Below are 13,808 nucleotides of genomic sequence, written 5' to 3'. Positions count from 1 at the left end.
TGCACAATTTTGAAACACCTGATATCCAATATATAATAAAATCACTCAAATATACAACTGTTTATTATTTGACTATATTTTGTTCGTTGTACATTAACCTGTTTCATCAATAACAGTAATTTGATCTGATTCTCTTTTCAACAAAATAAATGTCTTTTTTCACCTTTGTTAGAACTTGGACACTCTGTGGGACACCTGAATACCTTGCACCAGAGGTTATACAGAGTAAAGGTCATGGGAGAGCTGTAGACTGGTGGGCATTAGGCGTACTGATGTTTGAAATGCTTTCAGGGTAAGTGTTCTTTGGAGATTTTTCGATTATTCCCTCAAAACAGGATGGCGCAGTGGTTAGCCCTGCTGCCTCGTAGCACCAGAACCAAGGTTCGATCTCAGTTTCAGGTTACTGCCTGTGTAAAGTTTGCACTTTCACTGTCTAGTTGAGTACAGTCTGAACTCTGCCTATAATGAGTAACCGAAGGCACATGATGTTTGATTCAATCAGCCAGTTGCAGGGATGTGCAGCCTACATGCTGGGCATCGACCAGTATTGAAATTCATGCACAACTTTGCTCGATTGTGTGGTAAGTAAAATGTCTATTTGGACTGAGGCAGGCAACTTATTAATGGAAGGTTCAACACCCACCATGCAATTGAGCAAGGTTGTGAATGAATTTCAGTACCATTACAATGCAAGGTACACAGCCGTGCACCAAATAGTTGGTTCATCAAATAAAACAGCATAGTTGCTCAATCAGCAGAACGCAGACTGTATTTGCCAGCCTGTGTTTGCAAAATCCGAAATAAACCACCTACTTACTGTTAGATATGGTTTTGTAATTGGACAACACTTGTTGAACAATCCTGAGTGCGCTAATAGCTACACTAACAACCAATTTAATATGTTCAGCCAAGATTGTAACACAGCTCACTTACGCTGTTAAGGAGTGACCTACATTTATATGCAGGAATCTTTTTCTGCTGACAAAAGGAATATTTTCAAGCCTTGCACCTACTTTGAATTAACCAGGAGTTGCCTGTTGCTTTATATATGGCAGTGCCTCGGCCGATGGGAGACAAATTGCCAATCGTTCAGTTTCTTACTCTCCTGCAGTTTAAATTTTCTTGGAATTTGGCCTTCATGCATTTGCATATCTCTTTTCAGCAATGAATAAAACTAGATTGATCGCTGAAGTTAGAAAGCAGGTGAATTTTTAATTTAATGTTATTTCTTTACTCTGAGGAAACTACTATATCCCTGCTCCGGAAAGCTAAACTTGACGCACATTACTTGACAGCTGACCTGTTATGTGGAATGGATAGTGGATCTCTGTCTAAAACCTTTTATGAGCTTCCCTACTTGTTAAATGAAAGCACCATCTGATTTGGTACTGAGTCAGGAAAGTCAGAGGTAAATCTTTGGTCTTTGGGCAAAAGTCTCAGGGCAGTGTAGTTTTGGTGCTCTTAGCTAGGGAGAGGAAACACTGACCAGAGGTGCTTATTTGATGTTATCCAATGACTCCTGTAAAATTTATTCAGATTAGAATATTGGACGAGAAGACCATTAGTTTCAGAGTAGAATCTGGTACTTTTGGGATTCTTGATAACGGTTGAGGGAAGGTGGGGATGCTGGTCATTTTTATCATTAACCAAAATTGCTGTAGACATTTAGACACCTATAATATCTTTTGAAGTAAATGATTTGAAGTCATATGGCTAAGCTTGGAAGTGATCAAAAAACAAAATTATTGGCACTACAACATGGCAAAACAATAAGCCGACCATGGACAAATCCATTTTACGGCTTAGGATTTTTATATATAGTGGCCACTGAGGCATTAAGTGAAACTCCCTGGATTGTGTCAACTCAATATAGTTGGGTATACTTGTCAAATTTTGTTAATGCTCACTCTGATGTTTTTTTAAAAGCCTTTTAAAGGGCCTTTATAAGTTGTTGTGGATGTTGTTTGTATAATTTAAAATCCTGCAACCAATAGTAAATGTTCCTCAAAAATGAATCGAGTAAAATCTTTGAGCATTTTTCAAATAGATATTTAGCCTTAACATGCTTGTACTAGGTTTTAAAGGGAAAGTCTAATACTTCATTGTGTGAATGTTTAATAAGAAAGCAACTTGGTTGCTTAAGGTTCTGGTTTTTTTAATGAATTCCCTTCTCCTTCCCTACAAACCCCTTCAAAACTTCATCTGTCTGTTCAGCAAAATATAACATGTACATTTGCCAAGAAATTTTCCAGACTCCAGTCTCAAAATTGTATCCTTAATTGCAAAGCCAAAGGCAAGGTGTTTATGGTCTGAGAACTTTTTAGAAAACATTTGGAGCAATTGATCGAGGCAATTCTTTATTATTTGGAATATGGAACTATTTATTTTTGTAAAAGACAATGGCTTTCAGAATAGTTTGCAAAAAATTACTTGGATTACTGCACATCCGCTTTAGTACAAATCTGTATGAATGCGTGGCTTATTGTCTAGAGTTTTCTAACTTGAATTCTAGAAAAATAGACTTTTTAAAAATTTTTTGTTATATCTGAGTTGCCAACGTAATTATGTTGACAATTGCACTAGTTAATCTTCTAAGTTGTGGCAAATATGGAGTCAAGTTTTAGATGTGGGTGTCGTAAGTTAGCAATCCCTTGTTGCCCTGAGGAAGTAGATGTGACTTCCAAAGTAACTTCATAAGGCATTTAAAAGCTAAACCACCTTTGTGTGAAACTGGACACATAAAGGCAGATTGAGTAAGGATAAAATGTTTCCTTCCATCAAGGACTCAAATTCACTTGATTATTAGCTCAGCAAAGTAATAAGAACATAAGAAATAGGAGCAGGAGTAGGCCATCTAGCTCTTATGGCATATGCATAAAAGAAGAAGCATATAACAGAATGAAATTGTTTGGAAAAATGCCAGCAGTTCACCCTACTGTTTTTGATGGCAATGCGAGACCAAAGCCCCATGTGACTACTTGGGCAGATGTAAAAGGAATGCCTTGGCACCATTGGAAAAGAGCCTGGAACTTATTCCTGGTGTCTTGGCCAATGTTTATCCCTCAACCAATATCACTAACACAATGAACTGCTCAGTATCATGTTACTGTTTGTAGGACCTTCATTTCATAGAATCAATACTGTGCAGATTTGGTTCATTAAGTCCATGCTGGCTCTCTAGAGAAATCAAAACAGTCCCATTCCCCTGTCTATTCCACTGGCCCTATAACTTTATTCCCCTCTTGTGTCTAGTGCTGCCTTTAGGATTCCTACAACAATGACTACGTTTCGAATGTACTTTATCCATAAATTCAGGACATCCTGAGGTGATGAAGAGTACTAAATAAATTCACGTTTCTTTCTATATTCTGTTTCCATCTTGCTGGATCATCATTTTCAAGGTTTTCCTGTCATAAGAACATAAGAAATAGGAGCAGGAGTAGGCCATCTAGCCCTTCGAGCCTGCCCCGCCATTCAATAAGATCATGGCTGATCTGTCGTGGCTCAGTTCCACATTCCCGCCCTCTCCCCATAACCCTTAATCCCCTCACTTATCAAAAACCCATCAACCCGCGTCTTAAAAATATTTAGCGAGGCAGCCTCCACCACTTCAACGGGCAGAGAATTCAAAGATTCATCACCCTTTGAGTGAAGAAGTTCCTCCTCAACTCCGTTCTAAACCGCTCCCCCCCCCCCCCCCCCCCATCTTGAGGCTGTGCCCCCTCGTCCTACTGTCCTTTCTGAGCGGGAAGAGTTTCTCCACCTCTATCCTATCCATCCCATTCATCATCTTATATGTCTCAATGAGATCTCCCCTCATTCTTCTAAACTCTAACGAGTACAAGCCTAGTTTATTCAGCCTCTCCTCATAGCTCAACCCCCTCAACTCCGGCATCAGCCTAGTAAACCTCTGCACTCCCTCCGAGGCCAAAATATCCTTGCGTAAGTACGGCGACCAAAACTGCACACAGTACTCCAGCTGCGGCCTCACCAGTGCCCTATACAGCTGCAGCAAGACCTCCCTACTCTTATATTCAATCCCCCTCGCTATGAAGGCCAGCATCCCATTAGCCTTCCTGACCACCTGCTGCACTTGCAGACTGGGTTTTTGTGACTCATGCACAAGGACCCCAAGGTCCCTCTGCACCGTCACCTGCTGCAGTTTTTCGCCACGTAAGTAATAGTCCTTCCTACCATTATTCCCACCAAAGTGGACCACCTCGCACTTGCCAACACCGTATTGTTCCATTCTGTTTCTCTCTATTCAGTTTTATGTTCCTCATTCTCTACCCTGCCAAGCATTCTTTACACAGCCAGTTTATTGCCTTGTTTACTGTTGAATGGTTCCATCATTGGGTTCAGTTGTGGCCATTTTAACATCCTTTCTGAGAATATTTGTTCTGTGCTGGGTAATCCATGTGTTGTTCTCTTCGTATAATGGCTTGTCAGTTACATGGATGTGTCTCCTCATATTGATCTGAAAGGAATATTTGCAGTTTTTCAGTTAAAATAATGCATCAGCTGTTAAGCTGTTGAGTCTTTGGCAGAACGTTAAGGACAGATTTCAACTGTCCTTGTTATGCAAATGTGCTAAGTAGCAGCACGGTAATGCTATATAAAGGCTAATCACACTTTTGTTTAGGGATATTTTAGAACAAGTTCAATTCTGGTACATCTGTTCATTTTTTTTTCTCCTATTCATTTTGTCTCTAAAGTTTTAGGATATTGCATTTAGTTTGAAAGCCTCCATGTACTTAACCACCCTTTATTGAGTAGTTTATCATTTGCTTTGTCATGATGAAAGGACGGATGTGCTGGCTACACCAGCCTGTACTAACAACCTTTGGTGCCTTGCCTATATGGTGATTTTTCATGGATGAGCATGGACAACAGGTTGGAAGTTTATTTGTTGCAACAGTTCCATGGATCCTTACACAGCATTGATGGGGAAATTATTGGAGAAAAATTTGAAGGAGAGAATTAATCTTCAGTTTGGAGAGGCATGGTTTGATCAGGGATAGTCAGCATGACTTTGTTGAAAAGAGGACATGCCTAACAAACTTGATTACATTTTTTGAGGAAGTAATTGGATGTGTAGGTGAGAGTAATGCAATTAATGTGTTTTTATGTGGATTTCAGAAAAGCCTTTAAGATCCCACATGGAGACTGAAAAAGGTAAAAGCACATGGGGTCCAGGGTAACTTGGCAGATTGGATCCAAAATTAGCTTGGATGTTGAAGGCTGTTTGTGTGACTGCAGCCCAGTGTCAATGGCATACCTCAGGGAGAGTGCTAGGTCCCTTATTGTTCATGATATTCTTTTATGGAGGGGAGGGGATGGTAAGTAAATTTGAAGATCGCATGAAGTTTGGGGTGGTTAATATTAAGGAAGAAGTTCTTGGGTTGCAGGAAGATATAGACGGTTGGTCAGAAGGGGGCAAGTCAGTGGTAGATAGAACTTGACCTTGAAAAGTAAGTGGTGATGGACTTTAGGAGTAACAAGAGAAGGGAGTACTCAATAAATGGTAGGACAGTAGAAGCTGAGGAATCTAGCAGTGCTTCTCCACAGTTCCCTGAAGGTGGCAAGACAGGTTAATAGGGTAGCTAAGAAGGCATATCGGATATTTGCCTTTATCACTCGTGGCAGTGATTATATGGGCAGGAAGGTTATTGATCAGAGCAGCATGGTGGCTTGAGAACGACAACTGGCATCAGTTCCTGAGATTTTCCCCAAAGCTTTGATGGACCAGTCAAAGGTCTGTTGATCTTGGGTGGGGATTTTGGACTGGATGGCTAAGGAAGGCAGAAACACAGCTGTGTGGTTTGCATTCCCAATCATATCTGGTAACTCCTGCTGCACTGCGTGCATGCACATCTGGTCACTGGCAACCATTTTTAAGCAAACTCAGCCAAGGGGACATAATTTAAGATGAGGGTCAGGACATTAAATGAGATTTGAAGAGAAGTTATTTCATCTACATTGTAGTAAGAATCTGGAATGTACTACCTCGCCCATCAAGCCTGCACCAACAACAATCCCACCCAGGCCTTTCCCCATAACCCCATGCATACACCATGCAACTCCCCCTGACACTGAGGGGCAATTTAGCATAGGCAATCTACCCTAACCCGCACATCTTTAGAATGTGGGAGGAAACCAAAGCACCTGGAGGAAACTCTTGCAGACACAAAGAAAACATGTAAACTCCACATAGTCACCTGATGTCGGAATTGAACCTGGGTTCCTGGCGCTGAGGGGCAGCAGTGCTAACCACTGTGCTGACCTTAAGTTAAGTGGTGTTTGAATTTCTGTTTTCAAATTATTAACCCAGACCTCTGGGTTATTAGACCAATTACATAACCACTGTGCTGCCATTTCATTGGCATTTCTGCAGCCCAGTGAATTCAGATCCATTTGCACTTTAACTGTTGACAGCTGAAATCAGCTAAGCACCAGCTGGAAATTGAAGCTGGGATCACCTATTCTGTGTAGCTTCATATTAAATTTTCCCATATGATCCAAGATAGTCAAAGCAAATTGGACAAAATCTGATTATTTTGGTGGCTAACTGGACAACTTACTATTCTTTTAGAATTGGAATCTGCAAGACTTGTTTACTTGACATCAGTATTGAACACTTTATCGCTCTTTGGGCTTAAAGTTGAGGCAAACACCAAAGAATACTAGTTTTAAATTCATTAAATTTCTGACCTACAAAATGATTTTTTTTGGATTGTATACAGTAACATGTGGCTTAGTGACAAAGAATCACACCGTATAAAATTGTTATAGATTATTACAAATTATATAGCTCTGAATAATAACTTCTTAAAACACCGTACCAGACTTACAAATAACAGATAACGTCAATATCCATCCCTGGTAATTGAGGAAAGAGATATGTTGGACTTGGGTGTACAGCCTCCCAGCCCTGGGGAATAGTTATTTGCTTGGCATATTGTTGATCAACCAGTTAGATGTAAGTTCTTTCCCCTAAGCACATGGTTCTGGTGCAGATTTCATAGTTTGGAGGTCCTGTGTGCTTGGTTTTGATTTATTAATAATAGCTTTGACATTTTCATAACAGCGAAATCAAGGAAGTTCTGGTCAATAGAGAATTCTTCTCTATTTCAAACTCCAAAGACTGAAGTTGCTTGATCCTTATTGCTTTTTCATTTCAACGTTAATTCTGCAATTTTCATTTAAAACCGTACAAAGAATGCAGGTACATGGTGTAAATTGGCTTCCACAAATCTAGCACAATCTACTTGCTATAATGTTTCACTTTAATTTAGCGTGAAGTTCTGAACATTTTTAGAAGTAACCGTGCAAAACTAAAACATCCGGGTTGAGAAATCAGTATTTCCCACATTTTGCATATCACGAATGCATGAATCACCCCCAGGCAGTGGAAAGATGTCCGTTTTAAGATCCACTATATTTTGCTCCCAAAATGGTGGAAGGCCCGCATACCAGCAGGCACTAATTTAAGGTGATTGGCAAAAGAAGCAAAGGCAGAGGAAAAACCTTTTTACGCAGCAAGTCTTTAGGACCTGGAATACACTATCTGAGAACATGGTTGAGGCAGATTCAATTGTGGCCTTCAAAAGGAAATTGCATCATTAGCTGAAGAGGAAAAGATTGCAGAACTACAGGGGAAAGGCAGGAAAGTGGCACCAGGTGAATTGTTCTTGTAAAGGTTTAGCACAAATGAGCTGAATGTAACCATTGTGATTCTAAGATATACCTTTAAACCTAATTTCAGTTTGACCTTGACCCCTGAAGAATGCTCTGAGGAACAACACTAGTAGGGCATTTTTACTACTTCGCATTTCATTACAACTATTGTGAATGAGATTCTGAAGTTGCGCAGATTTATTGGCATTTTGTTCTGTGGCCTTCTCAATCTAGTGTTTAGTGCCAGATTTCCCAAACACATTTCAATCTGTTGACTTGTAGCTGGCACAGAGAGGGGGAGAAGAGACATCATTTCCAAGCTGCCAAGTTTAAAGAACATGTCTTCATTAAATTTCCAGTAACCAGTACTGAAAGCAATGATAAATTTTCATAAAACAATAACTTTCATAAACCTGCTTTGCTATTCAATGGGGAAGAAAACTGGGTGCAGTGTGAAAAAAGGCTGCTGATTTGCTATCACATACGTGCTGCTACTGCTGAAGACCCTTTGATGTTCATCAGGTAACAAAATGTGCTTCAAGAAAGTTCTTTCAGACCATTCTTTGTTTTTTTTTTGCAGGTATCCACCATTTTTTGATGACAACCCTTTTGGTATTTACCAGAAGATTCTTGCTGGAAAGTTGGACTTCCCAAGACACCTCGATTTCTATGTGAAGTAAGTTTAATTAAACCCTTCAATGATTAGGATATTGCAAAATAATTATGAATCAGTCAGGCCATTCTTAGATTGTCCATTAAAAGAAGAATGTTGTAGTATGTAGGTATTAACTAACTCCTGATTTTCGTCTCGAGTGTTCTGTCTGGAACTTCATTCCTTGTGTTGCTTACTCGATGTCTGTGACAACTTCCTCATTTCAATTTTGCATTTGCTGTATACTACTTTGAACCTGTTTTTCCTTGCTCTGTTCTCAAAACTTGACTTGCGCATCTTACTGGAAAAGCAAATTAATGTTTTTTGCTGTTATTATTGTGCAAATCAGCAACTTACTTTTATTATTTACATTCAATTTTTTTGGGCTCTCCAACCTTTGTCATTTGTCTTTGGTTGCATTGTTCTTACCCACCACTCCCTTGCAAAACCCCTTCATGCCTTTCTCCCCTCCCATGTCAGCTGTTCCAATACTCTCAATCTCATTGCCCTATAAATGTCAACTTCATTCAATTTTGTTGCCTGTATTCTATCTTGCACTAAGTCCTAAACATTGTGATTATTCTCTTTGCTGACTGGCAAAGGACTCCTGGTTCAGCAATGCTCCAATATAAAATTCTCATCTCTGTCTTAATCCTTTGCCCGTCCAGCCCTTGTTTGTCTGCATAAACTTTGGGCTGGGTTTTGTGGGAGTTGGAATGGGGGGAGAAAAATGGAGAAATGGGGATGGGGGAGGGAAAAAGAGAGAATGACTTGCCTGTTGTGATAATCAGCCAGTCGCTGATGCACAGAAGAGAAGACCCGCTGCCCTAAACAGACCAACATTGGAACTGAAGTCTCATATTTGAGAGCTGCCAATCTCCGCAATCTGAATTGAGATGTGGCTGCTGCGGGTATTGAAAGCAGGCCCAGGACAGAGGCAGCCATGGCCTCCACACCAAGTGGGTGAAGGCCTGGCATGGAGAGATGGGAGGGGATGTTTTGGAGGTCAGGCAGGGAAGAACAAACATCTTGGGATTGAGGGATCTCTCTGCAAAGCCTGATGGGCAAAGTGAACCACCGCCCTCCCTACTAAAACAAGAGGATTTGAGTTTAGGGATAAGGATGTTTTGCTGCAATTGTTAGTGAAGCCACGCCTGGAGTATTGTGTGCAGCTTTAGTGTCCTTATTTGAGGAAGGATGCCCTGGCTATAGAGCAAGTACAGTGACAGTTTACCAGGCTGATTCTTGGGATGGCAGGTCTGTCCTATGAGGAGAGACTAAATTGGTTAGGATTATATTCATTGGAGTTTAGAAGAGTGAGAGGGGATCTTGTAGAAACTTATAAAATTCTAACAGGGTTAAACAGGGTAGAATCAGAAAGAATGTTTCCAGTGGTGAGTCCAGAACTCAGGGTCATGGTTTGAGGTGAACCTTTTAGAACTGAGGTGAGGAGAAATTTCTTCACCCAGAGGATGTTGAATGTGTGGAATTCACTAACACAGAATGCGGTTGAGGCCAAAATGTTGCCCAATTTCAAGAACAAATGAGATAGCACTAAGAGGTGAAGGACTCAGGGATATGGTGGGGAGGAAGAATCAGGATATTGAATTTGATCAGCCATGATATAGCGGAGCAGTCTCAAAGGGCTGAATGGCCTACTCCTGTTTCTAGTTTCTATGTTTCTTCCCCTTCCAAATAATTTGCCACGCTGTCAGCTTTACAAAAGATTTTTTTAAAAATAACCAACTCACTCCCCACCCACTTGCTCAAGCCATCTGGATTATAGTGTGAATAATGGCTTGTTAACCAGCTCAAATTAAGAAAGAATTTGGGTTTTATTGTTGGAGACAGACATGCTTACACTATCTAAGATGGAGATTTTGCCATCAATTAGGAATGGAAGTCTGGTTCCCTTCTTGCGACATAGGCTCATTTTCCATTCGAGTCGAGTGGGAAGATAATATGTTAGCTTGTATAGTAAGGATCTCAAAGGGAACTTTGTACTTGAGGAAATGCAATCTGTTTAAGGCCACAGAACAAACCAGGTTTCCATGTTGTAACACAGCATACAGAGCTAACTAGGTATTCATACATTTGGGTGAGATTGAGAACTCTTGAAACTGCAGTACAATAAGTATGAATGTGTCTGGACTAGCTCCTATCCTGTTGTAAGTAACAGCAAATCCATTGCACAATGTTGATGACAGCTTCACATAAATTTAATTTTATTACTAATGGAGGGGAAGGTGTCTTGTGAGAAATGTTAGAGCAGTAAAAATTAGAACAGATTTTTTAAAGCAACTTTTAGAGTGCAGCTGGCCTGGGCTCCATATGACATGGGAAACGCTTTAAATTAGTTGCCTCGTTAATGGGAAACCCAAGTTTTTGATCCATGTGTTGGACTTTTGAGTAAAAATATTCGAACAACTCTATCCTTTATTCAAGCAGCACCCAATTTTTATTAACTTGCTCAGGAGAAAATTAGTAACTTTAGTTAATTGATACACTGACAACTCACTGATGAAACAAATACGATGTTATGGTATGCATTGTATTTATGGTGTATTATTGCAGTCCAGAATGGCAGCCTTCCATAGCTGTCCTAAAAAAAAGGAAGCCATTCAACTTGTTTTGACTCATTCATTCAAAGTTACACTAAAGTTGCTTTCTGTTGCAGGTATCTATTTGTTACTGAGTGATTTTAAGGTTCTCACCTCCAGTACTTTTATCTGAGTGTCAATTCCATGTGTCACAGTCTTGGGAAGAATGCTTTGTGATATTAGTCCTAAATCTGCTTTTTGCTAGTTTAAACCATTAACCTTTGTCCTACTCAAATAATTATTTTGCATTTCCAAATTTGTCATTTTAATACCATGTACAACCTTGTGCAGCTATCCCTCTCTTGTTTAGCACTCCTAATATATCCTTAAAAGCAACATGCTAAATGAAAGTAACTTTCCTGAAAGAAAGCATGTAGTAAGGTTAGGTTATATTTCTGAACTAGAATTATTTCATTAAATATCTGTTGGTTGATTTGAACCTAACTGGCCCAAAAGCCATCTTAATAACTCTAAGTAATTTCCCTCAGCTTAATGCATATCGCTCACTGCTTCCCTATTCTGGCCCCCCATTCACCGCATCCCTAGCTCAATCCCCTCACTCGCTACTTCGCTCTCTCCATCCTTCTGTCCCTCTCCCTCTTGCAGTCACACTCAGTGAGAGGCGGTGAGTAGGAGGATCAGGATAGAAGTTGCAAGTGGATAGGTTTGGATAGGGATGATGAAAAGCTACGATTGGGGAGCAAAAAGGAGTGGTGGGGTTAGGGAAGTTGAGCAGGTAGGTTGTGGATTGGCGGTTCAGAGGAGTTAAGCTGTGAGTAAGGAGAGTGTTGAAGGAATTAAGTGGCAGGTGGGATTTAGTGAGGCTAAGCAAAGAGCAGCAGTTGGTATTAAGTGGCAAGTGAGAGGGTCAGTGAGAAAAGGAGTCAGCTTGTGGGAGTTGAGCGGCAAGCAATTTGTAAAGGGGAATTAAGCAGGATAGGGTTGGTGAGTGAAGCACCAGGTGGAAGTGTCCTGGGAGGAATATGGTGAGCGAGAGGATTGGGATGAGAAGTGGTGATCAGGGAAGGAAGCAGAGGATTTGTGAAAAGGTGGTTTGTTTTTAACAAGAGTTAAACATGTGCAGAGACTGTACAGGGACTGGGTGGCTCAGTGGCACAATGGTTAACACTGCTGCTTCACAGCTCTAGGGACCCAGTGCGATTCCCAGCTTGGGTCACTGTGTGGAGTTTGCACGTTTTCCCCGTTTCCTGCGGGTGCACCGGTTTCCTCAAAGACATTCTGGTTAGGTGCATTGATTCGAACAGGTGCTGGACTGGCAGCTAGGGGAATTTCACAGTAACTTCATTGCAGTGTTAATATAAGCCTTACTTGTGTCTAATAAATAAACTTAACTTTACTAAAATAACAAGGGAGCAATTGAAAGAATTGAATTATCAGGGAAAGTCCTACAATTATGAACCGTGCTAGACTGAAAAAGCTCAAACATGCTTTAAGCAGAAGATACCTGAAGAAGATCATCTCGCTCACTGCATATCAGTGGTGGGAAGCTTTAGTTTCCCCAGTTTTTTCCATTTATTTGAAAGCACCTTGAGAAGAATATAAAAGACATGTTTCAATGAAAAGAAAAAGGTTAAAAGAAAAAATCTTTTAAACTGCTGAAACATTTAGTTTTTTAATTTTAGTTTTTAGTTTTCTTTTGTGTGGAGGCAAACACCATGATAATTAGGACTGTCATTGCCCTGTATAAGAAATCCATGTAGAAGACTGCTGTCTTGTGACTGTGCTGTTGAAAAATCTGGCCCTTTTGTTAATCTGTCAAATTCTGACTGCTAGCAGCACCCTGGGTAACAAAATGTTAGGCGCAATTGTTCCCAAATGAGTTTGAAGGATTGCTGTCTTAATTGCAGAAACAAAACAAGTTGGAGATATTATTTTTGGCCCACTTATGAGGCTTGACATTCCCAAGTATCTGACTAAGACAGATAAGAAGTAGAATCCACCAACCTTCACCACCTAGATTTACAAGTGTTGAATATCTAACAAGGAATACAGATTCAGCAGCTCCCAAGGCTTGCATGCCAATATCGTGAATCATATTTTATTCGCTAGTGTTTATGTAATAAATCTTTTTAATGGACATTTTAGGTACCCTTAAGTTGAACTCCTTCAGGTGTGAGTTTAAAACAAGTATCTTAACAGATTAGCAAGGAGGTTAGTTTGGGCTGCTGAGGCCAAATGGAACAATTCTTCAGCTAAACACTTAAATTATAACAACTCGCCATAACTGTTCTGACAGCCATCTCAATGCCTTTAAGATTTAACACCTAAACAGTAACTGTAAGATGATGAATGTTTTGTTGAAGGTCTAGTTTAATGCAAATGTCACCAAAGCTGTGAGAGAGTGCAGTGATTAGGTGACACTGGACATATGCAGTAAAAACTTGAAGCATCTAAAAGGAAAAGTAGTAAGTGATGCTGGCAAAAGACCAAGTTGGAGCAAGAGGTTGTCAAGTGATCACAGATAAGTGTTGTCAAGCAGATGAAAGGCTGTTGCTACTGCTGCTCATTGCTACTCCTGCCAGGAGATCTGTTATCATGATATTTCACGCTCGTAGGTTTTCCAGTATCCTCAGACATCCACTGCAGGCCATCTGCAACCACTGTGTGAAATCTGTCATCTAGCTATGCCTAGGCTGACCCCTCTTTCTGCTGCCTTCTACTTTGCCCTCTGCAGGAGATTTCTGCTGCTTTTCAGCTCTGCTCAAATGGCTGAAATATCAACTTTTTTTTTCTGGATGTCATTCCTTAGATTTATTTGTCTTTGTTTCAAACTCCTCATTTGTCTTCTGACCTGTGTGGGGAATTTTAAGCATATGCCTTAGCATTCACATTTCAATATGTTTTAGTTAATCGTGGTC

At 40.3% G+C, this 13,808-nt stretch overlaps 1 protein-coding gene across 1 annotated transcript in view; it reads left to right on the top strand.

The window, feature by feature from the left end:
• Positions 1–13,808, top strand: part of prkx (protein kinase X-linked) — a 110,134-nt gene that overhangs the window by 62,572 nt on the left and 33,754 nt on the right. Inside the window, exons 4-5 of the mRNA XM_080197664.1 lie at positions 173–292; positions 8,258–8,353. Coding sequence (XP_080053790.1) covers positions 173–292; positions 8,258–8,353 — 216 coding nt within the window. The remainder of the gene's footprint in view (positions 1–172; positions 293–8,257; positions 8,354–13,808) is intronic.

The sequence above is a fragment of the Carcharhinus amblyrhynchos genome, chromosome 10 (genome assembly GCF_965287045.1).
Source record: "Carcharhinus amblyrhynchos chromosome 10, sCarAmb.v2.hapA, whole genome shotgun sequence".
In the NCBI taxonomy this organism is placed as follows: Eukaryota; Metazoa; Chordata; class Chondrichthyes; order Carcharhiniformes; family Carcharhinidae; genus Carcharhinus; species Carcharhinus amblyrhynchos.
The sequence above is the reverse complement of the archived record's forward strand: the minus strand, read 5'-3'. Positions and strand labels throughout refer to the sequence as shown.